The 27,505-nt window shown below is 48.0% G+C and overlaps 2 protein-coding genes across 4 annotated transcripts in view; one reads left to right on the plus strand and one right to left on the minus strand.

The window, feature by feature from the left end:
- TGM2 (transglutaminase 2) overlaps window positions 1–13,708 on the plus strand; it is a 33,723-nt gene extending 20,015 nt beyond the window's left edge. For both annotated transcript variants that reach the window (XM_032605986.1, XM_032605987.1), the window contains 7 exons: window positions 259–394; window positions 1,301–1,404; window positions 2,979–3,221; window positions 5,259–5,531; window positions 9,833–9,993; window positions 10,982–11,118; window positions 11,822–13,708. In XM_032605986.1, the coding sequence (XP_032461877.1) occupies window positions 259–394; window positions 1,301–1,404; window positions 2,979–3,221; window positions 5,259–5,531; window positions 9,833–9,993; window positions 10,982–11,118; window positions 11,822–11,972 (1,205 nt within the window). In that variant the 3' untranslated portion in view covers window positions 11,973–13,708. The remainder of the gene's footprint in view (window positions 1–258; window positions 395–1,300; window positions 1,405–2,978; window positions 3,222–5,258; window positions 5,532–9,832; window positions 9,994–10,981; window positions 11,119–11,821) is intronic.
- A 6,668-nt stretch (window positions 13,709–20,376) lies between these two features.
- RPRD1B (regulation of nuclear pre-mRNA domain containing 1B) overlaps window positions 20,377–27,505 on the minus strand; it is an 84,621-nt gene continuing 77,492 nt past the window's right edge. The window contains exon 7 of one of the 2 annotated variants that reach the window (XM_032604536.1): window positions 20,377–22,085. In XM_032604536.1, the coding sequence (XP_032460427.1) occupies window positions 22,074–22,085 (12 nt within the window). In that variant the 3' untranslated portion in view covers window positions 20,377–22,073. Of the gene's footprint in view, window positions 22,086–25,729; window positions 25,927–27,505 lie in introns of those variants that run through there. The other variant, XM_032604534.1, reaches the window with a different exon arrangement.

Raw genomic sequence — 27,505 nt, forward strand, 5'->3', positions numbered from 1 at the left:
CCATTGAGGGTTTAGCAGAGGACTGTTAATGTCAGATTTGCATTTAGAGTCTTTTGTTATCTGTGATGTGAAAGGGAAAGAGTGGACATGGGCCAACCAACGAGGTGGGTGCCATTGTCCGGGCAAGGGGATGGCACACCCTTACCAGTGTGCAGTGCTCCCCGGGGTACAGATGGGCACGTGGAGGCCAAGCAGAGCAGATGTGTCTAGGGCCTCAGCTCATCCCCTAAGCTCTCTCCACTGTGTCCCCTGACCCAGTGCTGCGGTGCCTCGGCGTCCCCACCCGCGTCGTGACCAACTATAACTCGGCCCATGACCAGAACAGCAACCTGCTCATCGAGTACTTCCGCAACGAGTCTGGGGAGATCCAGAGTGACAAGAGCGAGATGATCTGGTGAGGGGGGCGCTCAGTGGGAAGGATCCCCTGGAGAGGAAACTTGGGGCGATTTCTCAGAGAAGGTCACATTTGAACTGGGTTTAAAAGTTGAACAGTATTTGGACAAAAGGAAGCGGGCCTTGGAGAGGCTCCAGGAGGGGGACAGCAGGAGCAAAGGCCAAGAGGAAGGAAAGTCAATGCAGGGAGCATGAAAGGGCGTCAGGGAGAACACACCGTCCGGGGTCTGCACTGCCAGGCTGGGGGTCTGGTCTTGATTCCAAAGGCTTCAGACTGGAGGGGGGTGTGCTGATGACCGGGGGGGACAGATCGGAAGCAGGGGGCGGGGCTGTGGTCCAGGTGGGTGGTGGTGGGGTCTGAATCCAGGCAGAGCCTGTGAGCTGATAAAGAAGGAAGAGTCGGGGCTTCCCTGGTGGCGCAGTGGTTGGGGGTCCGCCTGCCGATGCAGGGGACACGGGTTCGTGCCCCGGTCCGGGAAGATCCCACATGCCGCAGAGCGGCTGGGCCCGTGAGCCATGGCCACTGAGCCTGCGCGTCTGGAGCCTGTGCTCCGCAACGGGAGAGGCCACAACAGTGAGAGGCCCGCGTACCGCAAAACAAAACAAAAAAACAACAACAACAAAAAAAAAAAAAAAAAAAGAAGAAGAAAGAAGAGTTGAGAAATTAGGAGGTCTGGTCAGCTGGGCATGCAGAGCCACTGAGAGGGGAAAGGAGTTGGGGAGAGGGGTTGAGGACTCCCAGTGTAGTTGGGAGCACCCGACTGGGGCCCCCAGAGGAAGAGCAAAGTGTGGACGAGGATGTTCTGGGGTCAGCTTAGGACAAGGCGAGTGTAGACAGCCTGCAGGAGGTGACCGTGAACGTTTGCGTGAGAGTCCTGGTCCACGTTCTGCTTTGTTTCCCCAACAGGAACTTCCACTGCTGGGTGGAGTCGTGGATGACCAGGCCTGACTTGCAGCCGGGATACGAGGGGTGGCAGGCCCTGGACCCCACGCCCCAGGAGAAGAGTGAAGGTGGGTAGGCAGGTGTGGCCCCATTACCGAGATGAAGAAACAGAGGCTGGAGGGGACCCACCCAGCAGAGGGGCTCCTCAGCTGGAGAGGGGCAGAGCTGGGATGCTAACCCAGGTCTGGCTGACTCCAAAGAACATTGAGTGTTGGGGGACCTCATTGGTATTTTATAAAACACCTCTTTTATAATTTGAAAAGTAATTCATGCACATTGTGGAAAACAGAAAATATGGAGAAGCACAGAGAAAAAAAGTCAAATAGCATCTTTATCCTCTTCCCCCCAAGAAATTTCATTAACATTCACACACAGCTTCCAATAATTTCAAATGAATCCTTCCTCAGAATAATATTTTAAATACACACAATATAGCACCTAGGGTTCAATTACATTGCAATATAGTTATCAAAAATTTTAAAATAAATTTGTGATATAGTAATATATGCTCTATATAACAAGATTTATTAGTAGAATCAATAAGTTCCATAATTTTGTGGTAGAGATGAATGCAATCTATATTTCCGGTTATCTGTAACAACTATAAAGAGAGATAAAAATATCTGTGGTTCTTATGAGTGACAAGTCATAAGTGCACCTAAGACTGTGGTTTTTGGTCTTTCACAGTCGAAGGAAGTGGAAATAATGATGTAATTTTTTCCCATCCAAGTTTATGAACTCCTGAATTCTATTTGCTGCGCCTTGGGGGTTCCATGGACCCTAGGTTAAGAACTCTTCCTGCACATGGGCTTTCATCCTGGCCCTGTCACTTCTCCATATATCATTAGCATTTCTCTATCAGATAGTTTTCTGTGATTTTAATTTTAATTTAATGTTACCACATTCCATCAAATGGACGCATTGTAATATAGCTACCAAGCCTCTAGTCCTCAACATTTAAATTTGTGACCAGTTTGAGGCAGTGGTAAACCACACCCAGATAAACATCTAGCTCTCTTGTTCATTTCATTAGCACACACTCCCTGAGTCAGTGTCAGACACTGACTGCTACTCTCAGTCTGGGCAGGAAACCAGACAGACACACACCCTTGTAAAGTACTGCCTACAGTTGGCTCCCTCATTTCCTTAAGTGCCTTGGGATACATTTCTGTTTATCAAACACATAGAGATAAGTGTTTGCCAATCCTCATTAGGTAGGTACAAATATCCCCACGTGAAGCCAGGACTCAGAGAAGGTAAGTGACTTCTCCAAGGTCACACAGCTAATAAGAGACTGAGCTTTGAACCCCAGAAGCTGGGTTCCAGGGTCCCCTGGAATTCTTTTTTTTTTTTTTTTGTCTTGTTGCATGCCTTGTAAGATCTCAGTTTCCCAACCAGGGGTTGAACCCCAGGGCCCCGGCAGTGAAAGCGCAGAGTCCTAACCATTAGACCACCAAGGAACTCCCTCCCCTGGAATTCTTAATTCTTACCTGATGCTGCCTTCTTAGAAATGGAATCCCTGAGTCAAAGGCTATATGGTCTCTAGGTTTTCGGCTACGTGTGGTTGAATTGTGGAAGATTCTGGAGGTACCACCCTCCTCTCAGCCCAGGCTCGTCTTACCCTTCTCCTCCTCCCAACCAGGGACATACTGCTGTGGCCCGGTTCCCGTTCGTGCCATCAAGGTGGGCGACCTGAGCACCAAGTACGACGCCCCTTTTGTCTTTGCCGAGGTCAACGCCGACGTGGTGGACTGGATCCGGCAGGATGATGGGTCCATGCACAAGTCCATCAACCGCTCCCTAGTCGTGGGGCAGAAGATCAGCACAAAGAGCGTGGGCAGAGACGAGCGGGAGGACATTACCCACACCTACAAGTACCCGGAGGGTAGGGGCCCTCGGCTTATCACTGCCTTGCGGATAAGCAGCTTGTTTACTAGCCCAGAGGGCATGTGTGTGTGTGTGTGTGTGTGTGTGTGTGTGTGTGTGTGTGTGTGTGTGTGTGTGTTTTCTGGCAGCTTGCAAACAACAATGATCTGTAGGTTACTCTCCATTTCAAGAAATTCCTTAGAATCAGGTGCAAACTTGACAAACACACTGGCGGCAGGGGGACAGTGGTAAAGGATCATTCATTTAGGAAAAGAATTCTATATTCCACAAAAAGATTTCATTTGGTTTTTAAGCCTCACTTTCTTTGTTGGTTTGACTCAATAAAGCTGAAAGGGATGGCTGTTATACAAGAGAGGCTTTCATCTTCACAGAAAAATCATGATGTCCATGTTGTTTAACAGAGCTTATTAGTGGTGGGAACGCCAACAATAGATGGTCAGTTCCATGCTTTTTTTTTTTTTTAATCTTTATTTTATTTATTTGGCTGCACTGGGTCTTAGCTGCAGCACGCGTGATCTTTAGTTGTAGCATGCGGGATCTTTTAGTTGCAGCATGAGGGATCTAGTTCCCCAACCAGGGATCAAAGCCGGGCCCCTTGCATTGGGAGCACGGAGTCTTAACCACTGGACCACCAGGGAGGTCCCTCCATGCTTTTTTTTTTTTTTTTTTTTTTTTCCAGTACGCGGGCCTCTCACTGTTGTGGCCTCTCCCGTTGCGGGGCACAGGCTCCGGACGCACAGGCTCAGCGGCCATGGCTCACGGGCCTAGCTGCTTCGCGGCATGTGGGATTTCCCAGACCGGGGCACGAACCCGTGTCCCCTGCATCAGCAGGCGGACTCTCAACCACTGCGCCACCAGGGAAGCCCCCTCCATGCTTTTTTATTGCAACGTATTTGTGCTGAAGAGGCTTGGAAGTCCAGAGGGGCCACGGAAGAGAAGTTCCTGGAACTCTGTAGTGTTAATTGTTTTAGCATTTCACACACAGGTGGGGAAGTGGGCATGAAGGTAGATTGGAAAGGTTTAAAGAGAAATGGACCAAAAGAAACTTAAAGATAATAAGATGGGCTCAATCAGACACAAAGATGAAGCTTCTTTCTGCTACTAATATTAAATCAGTAGTGGGAAAAAGATGTGGTTTATTTTAAAAATTGGATTTGAGCACATCCAATGGCCAGTTCAATAGACAGATATTTTCTAAGCATCTACGGTGTGCCAAGCACAGTAGGGTTCACAGAAGTGACTAAGAAACCACAGGCTTTATCTGACCCCCGTTGACTCTCCAGGACTGACTTGGGATTGGGTATTAAGTGGCCGTGCTCCAGTGGGAAGGGCTAAAACAGAAGGAAAAGATGCTTTCCCTGGCCTCTGAAAGGTCTAGAGCTGATGATTTGATAGAAGAAATAAATATGTACCCAACAACACTGGGGACAAAAATAAAAGGCACATGGGGAGAAGTAAATGGAATATAAAGCAGGGGGCAGTCATTCCTGCTGGAAAGCTCAACAGGTAGAGAAAGGAGGGAAAGGATTTCAGGTAGAATTGGTCCCTGTGCAAATGCTTAGAGGTGAGAAAGTTCTCATTGTATCAGTGCCTACTAGGCACCAAACACTGTTGTAGGCATTGGGTATGACTTAAGATTAAGTAAAACACAATCTTAGTCCTCAAGAGGCTTGAGAGTGTAAGCATATGAACAGGAAAAAAACCTGGTGGGCCAAAACACCATGACAGGCAATAGGCAGCTATGAAACTCCAAAAGACATTGTGACTCTTTCATCCTGGGAAAGGAGGAGTCAGAGAAGGCGTCCTGGAAGAGGGGTCATTTGGGGATGGGTTTTGAGGGATGTATAGGAGCTCACGTGTGGAAAGTAAATAAAATAGTCTTTCCTCCTCCTGGCACAGTAATGTAAAGAAGGGGCTCCCTCAGGGGGTGCTCTGAGTCACCAGAACTCTGAGAAGCCAGCTTGCCCTGCTCCCAGCCTCCTTCTCATTGATCCCCCTTCCAGCTGTGATGAAGCTCTCTTCCCCGTCCCCACAGGGTCCGCAGAGGAGAGGGAAGCCTTCACAAGGGCCAACCACCAGAACAAACTGGCTGGTAAAGAGGAGACAGGGGTGGCCATGCGGATCCGTGCGGGCCAGGGCATGAACAGGGGCAGCGACTTTGACGTCTTTGCCCACATCACCAACAACACTGCCGAGGACCATGCTGGCTGCCTCCTGCTCTGTGCCCGCACCGTCAGCTACAACGGGATCCTGGGACCCAACTGTGGCACCAAGGACCTGCTCAACTTTTCCCTGGAGCCTTTCTCTGGTAAGGCCCTGTGTTCCTGGAGCAGCTGTTGACCACCCTGACGACATGCTAGGTCGTGCCCTGATAGCTGAACGTGTGCCATCTACCTCACAGACACTCCCATTGCCCTCACTGTGGGTCAGGCCCTGTCCTTGGCACTTTATAAATAGCAACCCAGTTCCTTCTTATAACAAAAGTAGGAGGTGGATTCTTTTATGGCTCCATTTTCCAGATGAGAAGACTGAGCACAGAGAGGTTAAGTAACTTTCCCAAGGCCACACAGGAAGTGACAGGACGGAGACTTGAACCTGTACTCGTAGCAACTATTCTATTTCATTCCATCTCATCTTCGCAGGACCCCTAACTGCTTTCCCAGACTCTCTGCTGCCCCTTCCAGCAAATTCCTTTCCTCCGTCTCCAGCAACTCACACTACAGGTGCCTCTCCCCAGAGCCCCTTGGAGAACCTCTCCTATTTCTCTGGAGGTTCTCAGGCTCAGAGAGAAGAGATTCAAGACCAGTACTACCCAGAGAACTTTCTGTGATATAAGGATGTCCTGTATCTGCGTTGTCCAGTATGGTGGCCACTAGCTCCATGTGGCTGTTGTGCGCTTGCAGTGTGGCTGGTGTAATTATGGGACTAAAGTTTTAATTTCACTTAAACAGCCGCATGTGGCCGGAAGCTGCCATACCGGACAGTGTGGCTCTAACAGTGATAGGAAAGGAAAAGCCCTGATCTTCTCCTCTTCCACGGCTCCAGTGCCTGGCCCGACCTCCCTGGGAGCAGATCCCCTTCCCCGTTTGGGGCTGAAATGATGTCAGTAGCTCCTCCAGCCCTCAACCCTGGGCAGAGCCTCTGTCGCTCTGGCTTCTTGGTCGGACGCCTGCACAGTCATCGTCCCCTTGATCCCTTTTTTCACTGCTGGCTTTGTCACCACTACTGGTTATCTCCCTAAAATTAAGCTGGAGACCCTGAGAGGGGTTGCGGCTGCCGAGGTCACTTAGGGAGGCAGCACGGAGCCCAGTCTCCTATCCCCCCCAGCAGCCCATTCTCTGTTCCTGCACTCGGAGCCTGTGGACATGGGGAGGGCAGGGGGGGGTCTTCGAGTTGGGAGAGGACCTGGGGTCAGCATGATCTGAGTAGAACATCAGTCAACCCTGGGGCCTCTATCTCAGGCCCACCTCAGGCACCCTGGAACCACACGCCGGGACAGAGCAGACCCTCTGTCAGGGTCCCTGAGCAGCAGCAAACTAGGGGCAGAGCCACGTGGCACCAGGGCTGGGGCCCCAACACTTATGCTGCTAAAAGGCGTGTTCGGAGGCTAGACTTGGCTTTGAATCTGGCCTCTCCCACCTTCTATTATTAATATTAATTTTGGCTGCGCCATGTGGCATGTGGGATCTTAGTTCTCTGACCGGGGATCCAACCTGTGCCCCCTGCATTGGGAGCTCGGAGTCTTAACCACTGGACCACCAGGGAAGAACCTCTCCCGCCTTCTAGATGTATAACCTTGGGCCTTGAATCACACCCATCCATCAAATGGGGCATTAGCATGCCCCTCATAGGCTGCAAGGGAGATGTGTGCTCAGGAAGGATCTAGAAAGTGTATGATGGTGCCTGGACGCGGCAGGGCTCTTCACTTTTCCGCTGGGCAAGTGCCAACAGGTGTGGGGAGGCCGAAAAGCATCTTTCCTGAACCCTGCTGTGCCAGGCAATGGTCTCAGGGCCGGGCTCAGCGCTTCCTGAGTCACTGCCAACCTTGCTGGTATGCAGAGGACTCAGCTCTCATCTCCACATCCAGGCCCCGAGTCAGGGGCAGGGCTCCATCCCTACAGGTGTGTGGGGTGGTCAGGATACCGAGGTCCTAGTTCCTGCAATTCTGCTCACAGGATGTGGGCTCCTGGGTATTTCTCTTCTCCATTCCAGGCCCCGGGTTCCCCATTTGTACAAAGGCTGGCTCATCTTTGAAGAGCCCTTCCAGCCCTTTTGTGTGAATGCACACGTGTCAGTTCTTCCTCACGCTCAGAACCGCTTCAAAGGGAGGAAGTGCCTTTCCTGGAATGTGTATCATAAGGTGAACTCCAACCTGAGCCAGGGATGCCAGAATAACTTCCACCCAGGCTGCTGTTGGGTCACCCTTTGCCTCCCAGATACCCTCAGGCCCTTCGCAGCATTCTTCTGCTTCAGCCACAGCCGCCAGGGTTTCTTCCTGGGGATGTGTTCACAGCGGAGGGGTCCCTCCTGCTACGGAGACCTCTGAGGGGCACAGCCTGTCGGGAGAGGGCAGAGAAGGGCAGTGGTACTGCGTGTTGCCCTCAGGTGGGCCTAGGCCAGGATGCCCTATTGAGGCCTCCAAGGCCAAAGTCAACCTGAGAGTGATTCTCCCACCCTGTGAGACCCTGAACTCTGGCTGACTTACTGGTTATTCTTTGATGATAAGATCTGGGGGATTTCCATGTGCTAGCGGACAGGAAGCCAGGCCTAGGACAGCTGAATTGAATCCAGCTGACCCCACCCCGCCTCCTTGCTCTCTCCCTTCCTGCCACCCACCCCTTCTCTCTCTCTGGATACCCTCACCCCTCCAGGTGGGTCATGAGGAATGCAGGCAGCGTGATCTCTGTGATGATCAAAGGAATCATCTAAGGAATGAACAGACATTAACCACAAATGTTTCCCTCTTTCAGCCAGCATCTGGCCCGAAGCCAAGGCCAAGGCCCCTGGCCTGTAGACAGCAGTTCTCAAAGGTCCAGCCCCACCCTGGCCTAAGCCTCCTGGAAAAGTTAACAGCTGGGGCCACCTCCTCCAGGCTCCTGGAGGACAATGGTTTCCTTCTTTCCTGTGAAGCTGGTCAGAGTTTCTACTCTGCTCCACCAGGTCCTGACCCAGGAACTTTCACTCCTTTTTGTCCTTTTTGGCAGAAGCTTTGGTTTTTTTGTTTTCCCCCCACGCCATCTGAGCAGAGGTTGGGGCAGATCCACCCCAGGAATGAGTGACTAGAGGGCTGGGCACACATTTTCCAGAGAGTGGGACGGGGAACACCAATGTGCCCAGCCAGGAACTGGACCTTGACTCATGCAGAGAGAAGGTGACCATCTGTTCGGGCCTTCACGGCCCTAGAGAGGACCTCCCAACGGGTGCTCACTGGCCCGGACACCCCAGACCCTTGCTAACCTCCCCCTTTAACAGTAAGCTCAGACCTCAAACTCAGAGCCCTCAGCAGATGAGAGTATCGGCCCGAACTGAATAAACATGACTTTGTTTGTTTTTACCAGCTTCCTTCTACTTATGGTAAATGAGACAGGTTTTCTGCAAATAATGATGAAAAGGTTCCCTAAGCAAAAAAGGTTAAAAAGTGTAAAGCGTGGGGACTGAAAGAAAAATTATTTAATGAGGAGTTACTCAGACATGTGAAAAATCACATGAATGGCTGGAGTTTGGGAAACGCTGGTCTAGTGCAGGGACGGAGGGGACAGATGGTAGAAAAAGAAGAAACAGCATCTCCCATCATGGCACTGGGACAGTGAGGAGAGGTTGGCTGGGCTCCATGGAGCCCCAAGACCATCCCTCCAACATTGTTATTTGATGGGGGGAAGCCTGAGGAGCAGAAGAGATTTTTCCCAAGGTTCCCTGCGACCGAGTGAACAAGCAGGGCCTGTGGAGAATCAGTCCTGTACCCTTTTCACTGCTCCTTCCTGCCTTCTGTAAGCTGACTCCTGGTGCCCTAAGGCTTCAGTGTTCTTGTCAGAGAAATGGGGCTGCAATCCACACTTTGCTTCTCTGCAGCAGGAGGGGTTGGCCCTGCCGGCTTTTTTCTCACCCCATCACTTGTGTGGCTTTTGCTCTGAAATGACCTCTGATCTTAGCTGTGCCCAGCGGGTGCCAGATGTCCCAGGGAACAGAGAGGGAACAGAGAGGGGAGGTCATCTTCCCAGGCTCACACAGTCAGACAGTGGCCAAGCAGGGCCAGCTCTCCTGATCTGAACACTTCCTGGCAGAAGTGTTTCCTCATCTGTAAATGGGTACAATTCTACCGACCTCATGGGGGGAAATGGAGGTTCTGAGAGGTGGAGTGACTTGCCCAGCATCCCCAGTCAGTGAAGGGCAGAGGCAGGATTAAAGCCCAATCCTCCCCTCCCCACTTCCTCCCTGGGAGCCTTGGAGCCAGGGCAGGTGAGGGCAAGTGCTGGGACATGCCCCTCCATTCACCAGCTGTGTGACCTCGAGTTCATTCCTTGCCCTCTCTGTGCCTTGTGGAGATGCCATAGGAGAGGTGGGGGCCACGATTCAGATGTCATGAGCGCTCTCCCCTCTCCCCTCCTGCAGAGAAGAGCATTCCCCTTCGAATCCTCTACGAAAAGTATTGTGACTATCTGACCGAGTCGAACCTCATCAAGGTGCGGGGCCTGTTCGTTGAGCCAGCTGCCAACAGCTACCTGCTGGCTGAGAGGGACATCTATCTGGAGAATCCAGAAATCAAGATTCGGGTAAGGGCTGGCCTGGGTCCCTGGACAGGTCCCCACACGTGCATGCACCTCCCTCCCTGCAACCTCAAGATCTCTGATGCCCCAGGTTCCTCAGATCCTAGGTTCATCAAAGAAAAGCATCATGAAGCAGAATTTGGGACTCACAGCCTCTAGGAATGAATCCTAAAATCCCAGAGTAGTAGGATCATGGCACTTAGGGATCTCAGACTCATGGACCCTTAAAAGCTAAACTACTAATGCTAGATCCCCAGGTCCTGGGGCCCTGGTGGGGCAGGAAGGGATGTGTTGTTAAGGGCACAGACTCTGGAGTCCATTTATTCATCTATAAAATGGGTGTTGTAAAGATTAAATGTGCGTCTACAGGAAGCACATAGAACCATATCCAGCACATTATGAGGGCTCAATAGAAACTGACTACTCTTATCACCAACTTCATGGTCATCATAGTGATTCACTTAGAGGAGTCACAGCCCCAGATCCCCAAACGCTGCAGTTACAAATAAATGGTAAAGAGCAGAGCAGGAGGGAGTGAGCACTGTGTGCCAGACAGTCTGCTAGGAGCTTGCACATATTAGCTCAGTTAATCCTCATGAGAACCCTGCAGTCAGGCATTTCTCTTCTATGAAGAAACCAAGGCTCAGAGAGGGTAGTAACTTTGCCAAGGTCACACAGTGAGAAAGGGGCAGAGATCAGCCTGGCTCCAAAGACTCTGATCTTTCCACCCTAGACCCTAGAATGAGGGAGGCATTTTAAACATCCTGTGGGTTGCATGGAGCCTCACTTCAGCTCCATGAAGGAGGCCTGGGCAGGTGTCATCATCTGTGTTTTCCAGATGAGGCGAGGAATGTTAGCGGCAGAGCTGGGCAGACATTGGGCCAAACTGCAGCAAAGATGGAGATGGCCCATTTGGGACCCTGCATGCCCTTGAGGGGCTGTGGGCTGCTCTCCCTCCGTGCTGCCCCTGACATCTGCCCCATGCCTCCTCTAGATCCTGGGAGAGCCCAAGCAGAATCGCAAGCTGGTGGCTGAGGTGTCCCTGCGGAACCCGCTCACCGTGCCGCTGTCAGGCTGCACCTTCACTGTGGAGGGGGCGGGCCTGACCAAGGAGCAGAAGACCGTGGACATGTAAGTGCTGGTCCCTCCAGCTTGGGGGCCTGGGAGCAGAGGGCAGATGCTGCGGGGGGAAGGGCGCCCTCCGGCACTGAACCCAGGCCCGTAACCCCCTATTCTCCCTTTCCACACACCCACCCACACACCTGCCTAATATTCCCCCGTGTCTATGCCCAAATACCCACACGTTAGCTGCGTTCTGTGCACATGTGTTCACAAACCTAAACAGGTACACATTCACTAAGCACCCACCTCGGGACACCCGAGTTCTCACATACACACAGGTGTACATGCATGCCTGTGTGGTGTACCCTCATGGAGACATATTTATATATACATACACTTACGAGCATACACACTTCTTTTTCACTTTTTCATTGTAATTTACATAAAGCATACAAGTCACGTATGTACAGCTCAATGCATTTTCATGCATGTGGTCACATGAGCATCCACTCTTACCCCCAAGCACACCATCCACTTTCATGTACACACACACACACACACACACACACCAGCCCCTCTACACACAGGAGGGCAGATGGCCCAGGCCTTCGGAGAGTGGTGAGCGGGACCCATTTTATCCTGTCGGCACAAAGCTATACATCCATGGAGTTTCTAGGCTAAGACCTCAGTAGTCACGTGTCATCCTGGCCTGTCCCCATTGTGGGGACCAGGCCAGGGCCCTGATCTCACCCTCTTTCTCTCTCTCTCCCAGCCCGCACCCCGTGGAGGCGGGGGAGGAAGTCAAGGTGAGGGTGGACCTGCTGCCCCTGAATGCGGGCCGCCACAAGCTGGTGGTGAACTTCGAGAGCGACAGGCTGAAGGCCGTGAAGGGCTTCAGGAACGTCATTGTTAACACCTCCTAAGGGCCCCCGTGCCAGCCGAGGGCCCCCAACTTGACCCCAATCTTTATCCCAAGGTAATGAGCAAAATTTGCCCCTTATTGGGCCCCAGACCCCAGGGCAGGGTGGGCTGCCTATGGGGCCTCTTTGGAATCAAATGTACTTCCGGCCCATCTGGTCCCCCTGAGCCTGGCTCCCCACCTCCCTCACCTGTGAGGAATGTTTTGTGCCTCCACAGTAGGAGCCCTGATCTTGGCTGACTGGGCCTGGGGGGTGTGCCGGGGAGGAGGGACTCCAGCCTCCCTTCCCAGCCCAGATGCCATTTGGAAAGCCACTGACCACCTGCCATATTGTTTGATCAACTCCAGAGCCCCTTCCCTGGGAGCAGGCGAAAAACAGCGTGCCCAGTGACCAGATCAAGGAACTCAGCTCCCTGGGGTGTCCTGAACCCCTTCCCCAGATTGTGCCCAGGCCCCAGGGGCCGTTGGCAGAGCCTGAGCAGGTGCAGATCGGGAGGGTCCCAGGAATAGTCCAGACCCAAGCTCCCCCCATATCCCAGCAGCCCCGGCCCAATAGCACCCCCGCACGCCACAACTGTGAGGCACCTACTAAGTGCTTCCTGGGCTCACACGACCACCAACCCATGTAACTGCCATGGAAAACTGCAGAGTGGGAGCCGCTTTGAAAGTGAGGAGACTGCAGCCTGGAGAAGGGAGGTGGCCCGCCCGGCACCGCTGGTACTCGCAAGCCTGCTTAATACGGAGGTACGGGACTGGAGCCAGGCCTTCTGACTCTGAGTCCAGGGCCTCGTTCACCACACCAGCCCTGACCTGACTGTCAGAGAGGCCATCTGGGGCCTGATCAAAAAGGATCTAGTTAGGATGAGGAGGTGGGGAGGAAACTGGAGGGGTTAGAGCCCTGGGTTTGAGCCCCAAGTCTGGCCAGCCACCGCCTTCCCCTCTCTGGGCCTCAGCCTGCTCATCGGTCACAGAGTGGTTGAACCAGCTCATCTCCAAGGTCCCTTCAGCTCTGCACTTCTGGTGCCTTATATGACTCAGCCTTGCCAATGACATTGAGTCTTACTCCCCGGCTTCACAGAGCCTTAGGTCACAGGCCAGGATGTTTTGGAGAATGAGACCATGACCATGACCACCTTCCTGCCCCCAGCCCTGTCTGAGTCCCCCACCTGTGCCCAGGCATCTTCCTTCAGAGTCCAGTTCTAGGGGAAAAGAGCCCCGGAGGCCCCTGACCTACCCATGACCCCACCCACCACAATGTGTAGACTTCACAGGAGCCTTAGTTGCCTGTGCTGGTCACTCACCAACAAGGCTGGCATCTCAGCCAACCCCTCTTTGAAGAGCCAGGACCCTGGAACACAGCCTTTGCCCCTGACTAAGCTCGGGGACCCCACAAGTTGCTATCTCTGACTTTACCCCTCGTTCTCTCCATGTGACTGGGCCTCCCTCAGCCTGGAAGAGGGAAGTGGGGAGAATTCTGTATCTGGAGTGGGGTCAAAGACTCCAGAGTCCCCCAAATCCCAGAGAGGGATTTGGGGAAAGTCACGCTGATGCACTTAGAACTTTCTGCTTTGCACAGGAAGAAGCACTTGAGCCGAAATATATATGTTCTATTCTGTATACATATTGCTCGATTTCTCTATGGTTTTATAAATACTCTTGGGTTCCAAGCAAGCAGTAGATGTGCTTTTGAGCCACAAAGAGCAAGTACGGAAATAAAAGAGTTTATTTTTCACATTCAAACCAGGTCTGGTCTGTTCGCTGCATGCTTTTGAGGAGGCTGGGTGGGTGAGCTCACTTAACATCTGGACCAGCCACTTCCTGCCTAAGGGCCTTTCCCTAGCCTCAGCGCCTCCCTCAGACCTAAACTTTACTGGCATTCAATGCTCTACAACTGTCCAGCTCCACCTCCAGCCTCTTCTCCAAACAAACCATGTTCAGACCAGAATGAACTACCTGTATCTCTTCTAACATCCTGTGTACTTGTCAACCTCTTAGCTTGGAGTGCCCCTCTTTTTCCTTACCCAGCTTGTGAACTCCTATTCATCTTATAATGCTTAACACTAAAGTCACCTCTTCTGTGAAGCCTACCCAGATTTCTTCTCAGAACCCTGGAACATGGACAACTCAAACATTTATCACAGTGACTTTTAGTTCCATGTTGATATACCTGTCCCGCTCCCCATCCTGTCTGAAGTCCCAAGGGCAGAGACCAAGAATCTCTTAAACAGATACTAATAAATGCTGGATCAATGTGTTTCAACTCAGCTCCCGTAAGACCAGTACTGTCCAGTAGAAATATAACGTGAGCCACAAATGCAAGCCATATATGTAATTTAAACTTTCTAGTGGCCATATTAAAAAGAGAAAAAGAAACAGGTAAAATACATTTTAATAATGCATTTAATTTAAACTAATATGTCTGAAATATTGTATTGCAACACATAATCAACATAAAAATTATGAGTGAGATATTTTACATTCTTAATTTTCATACAAAGTCTTTTAATGTGGTGTGTATTTTACACTGACAGCCTGTTTCAATTCGAACTAGCTGCATTTCAAGTGCTCCATGGCTGCAGGTGGCTACTGGCTACTACATTGTGTTACCAAGCAAGGGCTCGTATGCCTGCCACACAGAAAGCCAAACTCTGACAGTGGGTGTTTGCAGCAAAGTAAGGTTTTATTTGCAGGGCGCCAAGCAAGGAGAATGGGCAGCTCATGCTCAAAAGACCTGAACACCCCGATGGCTTTCAGGGGAAAGACAGTGTGAGGGGATATGGTCTCAGGATGCGCGATCAGCTTGTGGACCTTCTTCTGATTGGTTGGTGGTGAGGTAACAGGTGATGTTTCAGGAATCTCAACCTTCTGGTTCCAACCAGTCTGGGGTACGTGCTTGTGGTCAGCATGTAGCCGCCATCCTCCACCTGGGCAGGGCGGGGGTTCTTAGTTTCTACAGAGCAACTCAAAGATACGCATCAGATCGTTATCTATATCCTTTCAGGAGGAACTGGGAGCCCTGTGACTCTATGGTCTTCATCATTAACTGCTTGAATCTGCTCTTTGGAACTCAGGGAAGGCCTAGGAGACTAAAGCCTTTTTTTTTAACAAACAAGAAACAGGGGACACAGAGGGACTTTTGTACCTGGGAAGACCCCACAAGGTCCTGCTTGGTTTCAATCCCCTCTTTTTGTTGATACTCTTCAATCCTTAGGGGAACAGGGGTGGGACAAGAAAGTGAATAAAGTTTTGGACAGAGAAAGATGAATCATAAACTCAGCAGGGGAACTCAGTTTCAGGGGACTCAGTTTCAATTGAATGGTTCCAAGTCTAGACTGATTCCAGGAGCGTGGGGATTTGGTCATTCATCTCATTCCCCACCAACGAAGCGCTAATCAATGTCTGTTGATTAAATAGATGATGGAAGACAGTCTCTGCCTTCAGGAAACCCACGTTGAAACATCTGACATGCACGCAAAAAATAAATCAAAGTGTGACATCACATTTTCGGGGTGCTAAATCCTTCTGTTCCTTAAAAACTACACCTGGGTCTGGCCTTGATGGCCTGAGCATTTTATCAATTAGTGACCAGCAAGAAAATAGAAAACAGTCGGCTATTTCAGGTGGAGAGGGAGTTCACAAGGGAAACTGACTCCAAAAACATCTGAGATGCTGGAAGAGCAGAGGGAGAAGGAGTGGTACCCAGAAATCGGGAAGCAGCGGCCACGCAGGATGCTCAGGAGCCCAGGAGCCGGTCCCCACCGCCAAGCTGCTGGAGGCACTGTCACTCCAGCTCTGGAACCAACAGAGCTGCCGAATCTACAAATCCTGCCGAAGTCAGCCCTGGTAGGAGCCAGAGGCAGGCTGGCATCTCTCATCCTCCTGCCTTCTCCCCACTGGCAGATCCTCACCAGAAACAGCTAGCGAGGGGCTCTGGCAAATATCATTTCCAGGCTTCCAGCCCCTGAAAAACAGAGATGGCAAGACAAGGGCTTGGGGGCATGGAGTTGAGTAGCCGATACCTATGGCTGCTCCCTTTGTAAGAACACCCTTCCAATCATCTCCACCTAAGGAACTCAGCTTTCAAAACCCTGCTCCAGGGAGACCTGCTCTGTGAAGCCTTCCTGGACTGCAGCCAACTGCTTCAAGCTCTGTTCCCCTTGGGCATATGGTAGAGAGCCCTTTACAACACTCAGGTTAGCCTGGCTTAGGACCAGCTGCTGATGTGCCTGGCCCATGCTCTGGAGCACCCCAAGAACAGAGTCAGGGCACACCTCACACAAGGGGGTCACCAAGTGGACGCGGTACTGCCGACTCTAGCTCCCAGGCCTGACTGCCTCGCCTCCTAAAGAGAGACAGGGCTGCCCCGGCCAGGTCTGCCAATGCTGGACAGATTGGGAGGCCCCTCCTGACCACCCCCTAGGCCTGCCCCACCCCTGAGAGCTCACTAGCCAGGAACCCAGGAAGGAGGAAGGTTTTGCTGGTCACGTGGGCCCATTAGAGACAGGGGAAAAGAGCCTGAGCTCCTTCTCCACAAACCAGAGGCAAGGGTTGAGTCTGGGGCCCTACACAACAGTGCTGGGCACAGCTCCGCGGCAGCTCAGAGCTACTGGGCCCATACCGAAAGCTCGGCTCATAGCCCGGGTGGCAGGGGCCTGGATTCTGGAGCCAAACGGGCCTGGATTCTGGAGCCAAGCAGACCTGGGATCAAATCCTGGCTCTGCCACGGGTTCACAGTGTGGCTTAAGGCAGGTTCTCAACCTCTCTGTGCCTCTGCTTCCTCATCTGTCGAATGGGGATGATTTGGTGTCTACTTTCATGACTGGTGTGTAAGTTCAATATAACAGTGTCCATAAAATATTCAGCTGGCTCCTGGCACATTCTAACCATAACAGCCCACTTTCCTCCAGGTCAGCAACATTTATATGCACTGAGTTCTTCACTTCTGAAACAATCCTATCCAGTTTTTCCCCCCATTTTACAGCTGGTAAGGTGCAGAGTGGGGAGACTTGAACCCAGGCAGCCTGCCTTCCCCAGGGCACGGCCTAGCCTAGAGGAGGCCCGATTTCTACTGGAACCCTCCCTTCCCACCAAGTGCTAGGATACACGGGGCACAGGCCTCCAAAAAAGCCCCTGTGGAATGGAGGTCTGATCAGGTCTATCTTTCCACCCCCAAGAGTCCCTCTCCTTTCCAGCTGCTCTTGTTTACCTGGGATGCCTGCCAGCTCCGCCCCTTGGCCTCAAGTCAAACCCAGAATAACAGAACTTTGACAGAGTCCAAGAGGAGAGGCTTAAGTGGGAGGGCCAGGTAGGGGCCTCCTAGAGGCACATGTGCCTTGGGGCCAGGACTAGGTCATCACATACACTTTCCCAGCCTCCCCACTTCCCTCCCTGACAGGCCTGAGAACACACACAGAGACGCACGCCCACGAGACCGTGAAGCCCTGTGTCTTGTTTCAAGATGCCAAGTCCAAAGTGTTCCATTAAAAGCAGAAGGAATGACAAAAAAGGTGGTGCATACAGCCTTGAGAATGCAGGAACTCTGACAACCTGAAGTTGAGCAAGAGAGGCAGACATGAAAGACCATGATCCACATAATTCCACTCGGACAAAGTTCATGAACTCATCTGTGGTGTTAGAAGTTGGGGTCGTGTTTTCCATGGCAGGGGAAAGACTGGACAGAAGCACGAGGGGGCTTTTGGGGCACTGGGATGGCTTTGATTTTTTCCATCTGGGTGCTCGGTAAACAAGTACATTCAGCCTGTGAAAATGTCTCAAGTTCAGAAAACATAGTACTTGAAGTTTCTAAAATTAAGTCCAAAGTGGGGTGGAGACTTGATCCACAGACCCTGGCCACTGGGAGTGACAAGTCTCCCATCAGCAGCCCCCAAGGTCTGAGAAAGCCAGAGCTAAAAGGCTGGGCTCATAAACATGGTTACCATATGACCCAGCACTTCCATTCCTAAGTATAAACCCAAGAGAACTGAGAACATATAACCACACAAAAAGTTGTATGTAAATGTTCATAGCAGCATTATTCATAATAGCCAAAAACTGGAAACAAACCAAATGTCCATCAGTCAACCAATGGATAAATAAAATGTGGCATATCCATACAATGGAATATTACTTGGCAAGAAAAAGGAACGATGTACTGACACATGCTCCACCATAGATGGACCTTGAAAACATTATAATCAGTGAAAAGAAGCCCGTCACAAAAGGCCACATTTGTATGAGTTCATTTATATGAAATGTCCGGAAGAGGCAAATGTATGGAGATTGAAAGTAGATTAGTGACTGTCTGGGGCTGGAGGGCTGGAGGGACTGGGAGGGGGTGACAGCTAAAAAGCATGGGGTTACTTTCTGGGTTAATGGAAATGTTCTAAAATTAATTGTAATGATATATGCACAATTTTATACTAAAAGCCGTTGAATCGTACACTTTAAAAGGGTAAGTTGCAAGGTATATGTACTGTATCTCAATAAAGCTGTTTAAAAATAAATAATGAACAGGGGGAAAAAGGAGAAGGCTGAGCCCCAGAATCTGACTTGATTCAGATTCAGGAGGTCTGCCTGGGTGTGCTGGTGACCTTGGGTAAAGCTCTTCCCTTCTCTGGGCCTTAGTTGGCCCTGCTGCCACAGGGGAGAGGAGAGAGTAGCAGCAGAGGAGTGCTGAAACACCACTGATGTGGGCATCATATCCATGACCACATAGGCTCCTGGCCCAGCCTGTGGAGTCTGGGGGTCCCCCAGGGCTAGTAAACCCCTAATCGTTCATGAGATCTTTGCACTCTGGCCATAAGCGCAACGTTTCCTCAACAGCCTTTAAAAATGGGAGAAGAGATGCTTTTCCAAACATTGCTTTCAGCCGCTGCTCCATGTCAAGGATACCAGAGGCACAGTGGAAATCCCAGTTTCTCTCTAGGCCCTTAGTCAGTTCCCAACTCCACGTCAGTTCATTCCAAAGTCATCTGGAGTAAACATACAGAGAGACCAAGGAGAAATGCCAGCCAGACCTGGTGAGACGGGGATCCACCTTCACTTGGTAAGTGAAGCCCATTTACAGTTGGGGAAACAGGCACAGATGGGGCAGGGGCGGGTTCATGGTCCCAGATCCAAGGCTGAACCCAAGGACTTTCTCTTTCCACTTGTCTTGAACAAGCCTAAGAGCCTACTACGTGCTCAGCCTGAGGGGCTTTCCAGAAGGGTTGAGAGAGGGCCTCCGACCAAGTGTGGGCAGCCCCTCCCCAGGAGTCCTGGGCCTGTGTCCCATCTCCCCTCTCTCTCTTGCTGTGTGACTTTGAGGAAGCCACTTTCCCTCTCCAGGCCTTTGTCACACTGGAGCTCCCAATTACTGCCCTGTCACCCAACCCAGGGATGTGATTATGATGGGAACAGGCCTTATAAACTGTAAAGGCTGTAGAGATGGAAGCCAACAGGAACTCCAGCCATGAATGAGAAAGGCAAGATCAAGGCGAGCGACTGAGGCTCATTTATTTAACCAGTGGTAGCTATGGGGTCAGCAGAGGTGGCTGCTGCCTGAAGGGAAAGGATGAGGTGGCCTGGACTGGGGTGTGGCTGTCTTGGAGTCATCAGAATGGATTTGAGGTACACAGAGGAGACTCATTCATTCAACAACTTTTTTTGCCCCAGCTGTGGACCAGGTGCTGCATTAGGCCCTGGGGATACAGTGGTCACCATGGCAGGCCTGTCCTACAGAGTATTCAAGCAGATCACCAGTGTGAAGTGAGATGTGTCAGAAAAAGAGACTAAGGCTCAGGATAATGGGGCCGTCAGCACAATCGTAAGAGCAAGGGTGCCAAGCACCCTTTTAAATGCATCACATGCATGAACTTGCTGGGTCCTCATAACACCCTGCGAGGCGGGAGCTAGTATTACCTTCTCCACTCTGTGGGCGAGGAAACTGAGGCCCAGAGAGGTTACGTGACATGTCCAAGGTCACACAGCTAGAAAACAAGGAAGCTAGGATGCCAACCAGGCAGGCTGGGTTCACAGCAACTGCTCCTAACCTCCTGCTCTGCTGTCATCTGTCTTGTGATGTGGACTTACAAAACAAGAAGGTCTTCTTCAACAAGGAGGTCAGGGAAAGCCTTCTGAGAAGGTGATGTGGAAGCTGAAACCCTAGGGAGGAGGAACCAGCCCAGGGAAGGGTTGGGGGCAGGTTAGGGGTGGGGGACGTGGGGGCAGAGGCCATTTCCCAGAAAGCTGATGGTCTAGGTTCTGGGGCCCTCACTTGTGTGGGGCCTTGTTCTCACAAAGATCACAGGCAGCTGTGGAGTACTGCAGGCAGGGAGGGGAGCCAGATGGCTATCAGGAAGAATTTCAATGTAAGCATTTCTGGGAAATAGCTTGAAAAACGCCCAGAAGAAGGGAATCTGAAACTAGCAAGTCTCCAGCAATTTATTATGATTTCTTTTCACATTCGTCATAAATAATCACTTTTGTACTCAATTTTATATTTGTAATTTTATCTTATATTCTTTTTATTAAAGATGGTCCCCCCGCCCCAAATTAAAACTAAATCCATGATGTGATAACACAGCCTTCTCACCAGAATGGTTAAAATGCAAAACAAAAGAAAAAAAAATTCGAATTGTTGGTGAAAATATGGAACAATAAGAACTTTCCTATGTGACTGTGAGGGGAATGTAAATAGCTATGACCACTTTGGAAAACTATTTGCCGTATCTTCTAAATGTACAATCATTTATCTTTATGAGGCAGCAATTCCACTCATGGATGTTTACCCAACAGAAATGAGTCCATATATTCTCTGAAAGACATGTGCAAGAATGTTCCCAGCAGTCTTTTTTTTTTTCTTCATAATACCCCAAAGCTGAAAACAGCCTAGCAGAATGGATATATAAATTGGTATAGTCATTCAAAGTGACACTACAAGAAAGAATGAGAAAAAAATAAATGACACCTACATGCAACAACTTAGTTGAAGCTCACAAGCATGTTAAGGAAAGATGCCAGATGCACGGTACACTGAATGATTTTATTCACATGAAGTTCAACCCCAGGCAAACTCATCTATGATGTGAGAAGTCAGACAGTGGTTGCCTTTAGGGAATGGTTAGTAACTGGAAAGGGGCATCAGGGAGGCATCTGGGGTGTTGATGCTGGGCTGATTGTTGAGCTGGGGGCTGGTTTACATGGGTGTGTTCAATTTGGGGGAATTCATCCAGCCATATGCTTATGACGTATGTTTTTCTATATGCATGTTGTACTTTAATGAATGCTTCCCTCTCCAATGGTATAAGCTTCAAGCCCCTTGAAACCTTGACTTGACCTTGAGACCAGAGAAGGGTTTGGAATTTATTACCATGCAGTGGTTCCCACTGGACGGTTGTGAGCAGGAGGTGATATGATCTCCTTGATGCTTTAGGAAGCTCCCTCCAGCCACCCCAGGGAGGGAGTGATAATGCCAGGGTAGCAGAGGGGAGGCTTGGGAGGGGCTGCAGAGATGCCCAGTGAGGGGGGAAGGGCAGAGAATTCTTCCTGGGCGGGACCTCAAAGGCAAGACAGGGGCGGAGGAGGTGGAGGTGGCTGGGGAGGATATTTTGGGCAAAGACAGGGAGACTGAAATAGAACAGGGGTAGCCAGTGTGGGGGGCTGAGGAGGAGAGGGAGGGCTGGTCTCTGATCATTCCAGAATGAGCTTCCTTGCCCCCTGCCCGGCCAGGCTCAAGCTCCAGCCCTGCCCAAGCCTGGTACACCCAGCTCCACATGGAAGCCAACTCTCTGTCAGCCAACTCCCCCTTCATTCCTTCCCAGGCCTGGTCAGCTCTGCTCATGGAAACTCTGAGCGGCCCACAGCCAGCTCTTGGCAGTCACCCAGACGCTCACAGCGCTGACAATTTGTCTCTCCTCAGTCATGACTGTTTTTTTTTCCCCTCTTCCCTGTTTTATTGACTCAAACCTTCGTGATGGTGTCCTTGGGGCAGATTTGAAGCTCGATGATGTTGTATCTTGTATCATTGAGGCACCTGGTGGTCCTGGTGAAGTGGGTAGTACTAACCCATTTCACAGATGAGGAAAGTGAGGTCTGACGCGGTGAAGTGACTTGGGGCCAAGATCAATCAGGGGCAGAGCTAGATTTTAACAACAAAAGAACAATAACAGTTGCTGTGTATTAGCACTGAGGGGAGCCAGATGCTGTGCCGAGCACTGTGCAGGCATTTGCCCATTCGGTCCCCACAATGACCCAGGGGAAGAAGCTGCAATTATTTTATCACCCTTTAACAAAAAGCCTTAAGTACATGTGCAGAAAAGTCCACAAATCATAAACTGAACCCAGCCATGAAACCAGCATCCAGGTTAAAAAATAGAACAATTGACACACCACTAAAAGCACAAGTGATAAAAGAGAAGATTGATAAATTGCACTTTATAAACATTTAAAACTTTTGTTTCAAAGGATACCATCCAGAAGTGAAAAGGCAACACACAGGATGGGGAATATATTTGAAATCATCTATCTGATAAGAGTCTAGTACCCAGAATATATAGAGAACTCTTACAACTCATTAATAAAAAGTCAAATAACCACATTTTAAAATAGGCAAAGGACTTGGAGACATTTCTCCGAAAAAGATATACAGATGCTAATAAACAAATGAAAAGATGTTCAACATTATTAGACATTAAGAAATGAAGGTTAAAACCATAAAGAGATGCCACTTCAGAGCAACCGGATGGCTATAATCAGTAAACAGATAATAAGTGTGGGCGAGGATGTGGAGAAGTTGGCACACTCATACACTGCTGCTGGAAACATAAGATGGTGCAGCTGCTTTGGAAAGCTGTTTGATGATTCCTCCAAAGGTTAAACACAGAGTTACCATTTCATTCATCAATTCCATTCCTAGTGGAATTAGAGAAAAAAACCATATGTCCACCCAAAAAGTTGAACATGAATACTCATAGCAGCATTATTCATAGTAGCTTAAAAGTAGAAGCAACCCCCACCCCCCCACACACAAAGTAGAAACAACCTAAATGTCCACCAACTCATGAGTGGGTAAATAAAATGTGGTATATCCATACAATGGAATATTATCCAGCAATAAAAAGGAATAGAGTACTGATACATGCTACAACATGATGAAACCTGAAAACACTATCTTAAATGAAAAGACCATATATTCTATGATTCCATTCTATATGACACGTCCAGAATAGACAAATAGACAGAAAATAGATGAGTGGTTGCCTAGAGTCAGGGGATGGGGAAGGGTGGGGTCAAGAGGATAGGGAGTGACTGCTAATGAGTATTTTCTTCTGGGGATGATGAAAATTGTTATAAAATTATATTATGTTGGTTGCACAACTCAAATATACTTAAAACTACTGAATTGTACACTTTAAATAGATGAACTTTACGGTATGTAAATTATATCTCAATAAATTATATCTCAATAATTATATCTTTTTAAAAATAAAAAGATACTCCATGCCTTTTTTCATGCAATACCTGGATTGCCCCTACCTTCTCCTTGCTATCTGAATGCCCCCAAAATAGCTGATTGCTAAGGCCCAACTCAAATGTCATTACAAAGATTTCCTTGATCCATTCCCATCAGAAGTAATTTCTTTCTCCTCTGAATTGCCACATTAACTCACATCATTCACTCAGAGATAATTTACAAGGCATCCATCATGTGTCTGGCACTTATTACATTTCACATGATTATTTAAGTCCTCATTTCATCTCTGCTACTACACTGTAACCTTTTGGAGGGAGGAGATTGTATCTTGTTCCCTTCTGTGTACTCAGAACCTGCCAAGTGACTGGCACACAAAAGGCATTCAAGGAAGGTATACAGATTTCATTCTACATTTCCTTTTTCTCATATCAGCTTCCTCCCAGGACACAGCTTCTCAATGGCAGGTTCCAGGCCTGATGCATCATTGTATCCCCCATAGAAACTGCCTAGCACTTAGTAGGTTTTTTTGTTGAGTAAACACAAAATGATTAAATGATGAATGTGGCTTTAATTTCCATCGTAACTGTCGGCCAAAGTTTTTGAAAGGAGGTGAGACTTCCATCCAGGTGTGGAGGATGGGTAGGGTTAAGTGAGGATTTGCAATCCAGATAGGGAACAGCAAGAAGGAAGGAGTACGATCTTGCAAATATCTGCATGGTACAGGAAAGCATAAATGGTGCCTAGAACAATTAAAAGAGAACCAAACAGAACTTCTAGAAATGAAAACTATTAATAACTGAAACTTAATACTCAATGATTGAGCTTGATAGCAGATTAGACAGAACTGAAGAGAGAATTAGAGAAGCAGAAGATAAATGATCCAGAATATACCACAGAGAAATAGATAGATGTAAAACATGAAAGAGAATTGGGAAGGCATTGAAGACAGGGCGAGAAAGTCTAAAATACGTTTATTAAGAGCTTCAGAAGGATGTAAGAGAGAAGAAGAGGCAGACACGATAATTGAAGAGATAATGACTGAGAACTTTCCAAAACTGATGAGAGCTAATAATCCACAAATTCAAGAATTCCAACAAACCCCCAGCTAAATAATAAGAATAAATCCATGTCTCAATACATGATAGAAAAGCTGAAGAACATTAAAGACAAAGAGAAGAATCTAAGGAGCATCTAGAGAATACAATAAATTACCTTCAAAAGAATGACAGGTGATGCTGACTTCTAAATAGCAACAATGGAAGCCAGGTAATGGTGAAATGCTATCTTTGATGGGCCAAAAGAAAATAGCTACCCAAAAAAATTCTATACCCACCAAAATGTACTTCAAGAACAAAGTTTAAATAAAGACATTTTCAGACAAACAAAATTCAGAACTTTCTGCTCACAGAACCTCATTAAATTCTAAAGGATATACTCTGTGTAAAAGGAATATTAACCCTGATGGAAGGCTTGAGATAAAAGTAGAAATGAAGAGCAAAGAAACTGATAAATACATCTGCAGGTCTATTTGAACATTAACTATATATAAACAATAATATTAATGTCTGGTAGAATTTCTTTCTCTCTCTAGTATTTGATAGAATTATAATACATGAAAACTAGGCATATATGTCAAAGTAGCATTGCAGTGGCTGGGAAAAGATAAAAGGTACTGATTACATAAATTTAAATATTCATGTTGTAATTTCAAGGACAACATTTAAAAAATAGAAAAGATGTATAATCTCCAAGCTGGTCGAGAAGGGAAATAGAATTAAAAAATAATCAATTCAGAATAGCCAAAAAGAATAGAAAAATAACATAGAAAGGGTGAGATGAAAACACAAAATAAGCGAGTGGATTTATACCCATATACATCAATAATTATATTAAATATCAAAAGACTAAATGCTTCAGTTAAAATATAAAGATCGTTGTATAGCTTGGATTTGAAAAATACAACTATACGTGGTTTACAAGCAGCATACAGGAAACATAAGGATATATAAAGATTGAAAGTAAAAGGATGTAATAAAATATAGCTTACAAAAGAATGGTGGTGTGACTAAATTAACATAAAATAAAAAAAACTTTATCATTAAAAGTATTACTAGAGATAAGAAGGCTGCTGTATAATGGTAAATGTTTTAATTTATAAGAATATATAACTGTCTTAATTTTATATACACCTAATGACATAGTTTCAAAACAAAAATTGATAGAATGATAACTCAATACATCTCTCTCAGTATTTGACAGAACATGGAGACAAGTCAGTATGGATATAAAAGATGTATTTATCAGATAGGGATAGGTTATGGCTCAGTAACAAAAAACTCCAAAGTCTCAGTGGCTTGGTTCAACGAAGGTTTATTTGTCAGTCACACAAAGTCCAGTGAAGTCAGGCAATTCTCAGGACAGTTCTCCTCCAAGGAGTGACCCAGAGATCCAGTCTGCTCTCATCACATGCCTCTGCCATCTCACTCTGTAGTTCCCACAGATGCTTCTAAAGAAGAGAAAGTGTGGAGGAAGCACACTGGCTCTTAATTGCCTTGGCTCAGAAGTTACACATATCATTTTCATTCACATCTCTTTAGCTAGAACTGGTCACACATTCTCTCCCATCTCTAAGTATACTGAGAAGTGTAGTCTGCCTATGTCTCCAGAAAAGAGAGGAAAACCAGGCCGGAGTGGGAACCTATAGTCTCTACTCAGAGGATTTGAACAAAACCAGTGAAAAACTTGACCTAATAAACATACATAGATAACTCTGTGTCCAACACCTTATTTTCAGACACATAAGACAATTTACAAAACTTGACTATAACCTGGGCTATAAAGCCAGTCTCACCAAATTTCAAAGAACCAAAATCATATAGAGCATATTAGCTAACCAGCTATTTCTTATAACTAAGGTATAAATCAATAATAAGAGATAATTAGAAATTTCCATATGCTAGGAAAATTTTAAATACACTTCTAAATAATCTATGGGTTAAAGAAGAACTGATAAAGGAAGCTAAAAAATATTTTGAATGAACTGATAGCAAATTAATTCATATAAAGATTTGTGAGTGTAGGTAAATCAGTACATAGAGGGAAATTTATAGTCTTAGATACATATGTCAGAGAGAAAAGAAGCTGAAATTGATAAAGTAAACATCGACTCCAAGAAGTTCTAAAAAGAATGTCAAGGCATGGGACTTCCCTGGTGGTGCAATGGTTGGGAATCTGCCTGCCAATGCAGGGGACAAGGGTTCGATCCCTGGTCTGGGAAGAGCCCACGTGCCACAGAGCAACTAAGCCCATGCACCACAACTCCTAAGCCTGTGCTCTAGAGCCCACGAGGCACAACTACTAAAGCCCCCACAGCTAAAGCCCGTGCTCCACAATGGGCAAAGCCACCATAATGAGAAGCCCGCGAGCTGCAATGAAGAGTAGCCCCCTGCTTGCTCCAACTAGAGAAAAGCCTGCGCGCAGCAATTAAGACAGAACGCAGCCAAAAAAAAAGGAATGTCAAGACAAATCCAATAAAAGTAGGAAGACGTAAATAATAAAGGCATGAACAGAAAACAATAAAATAAGAAAGCAAAAATTAAAACAGAGCCAAAAGACAGTTCTTTGAAAAGGTAGTAAAATTGATAGACCCCTGAAGGAAATTGGTCTAGAGAGAAACAGAACTGGCACCAAGAAAACAATATTAGGAATAAAAAATGGGACATCACTACAGAGGCTGCCAGCATTAAAGAAAAACGAGGGTATTCTGAACAACTTTGAGTCAATACATTTGAAAGTTTAAATGAAACGGACAACCTGGAAAGGTGTAATATACCAATTTTGACTCAAGACAAAATAGAAAACCTAGAGAGTCCTCTAATAATTAAGAACACTGAAAATCCCTTTCATTAAGAAAACTTTAAGTCTAGATGGTTTCACTGGCCAGTTCTATCCAACATTCAAAGAAGAAACGATTTTAGTCTTCTAGAGAATAGAGAAACAGTAAATAATCTCCAATTCATTTATGAGAATAACATAACCTGCCTACCAAAACAGCAAAAGGATACAGCAAGAAAAGAAAGTTTACA

The sequence above is a fragment of the Phocoena sinus genome, chromosome 15 (assembly GCF_008692025.1).
Source record: "Phocoena sinus isolate mPhoSin1 chromosome 15, mPhoSin1.pri, whole genome shotgun sequence".
NCBI lineage: Eukaryota > Metazoa > Chordata > Mammalia > Artiodactyla > Phocoenidae > Phocoena > Phocoena sinus.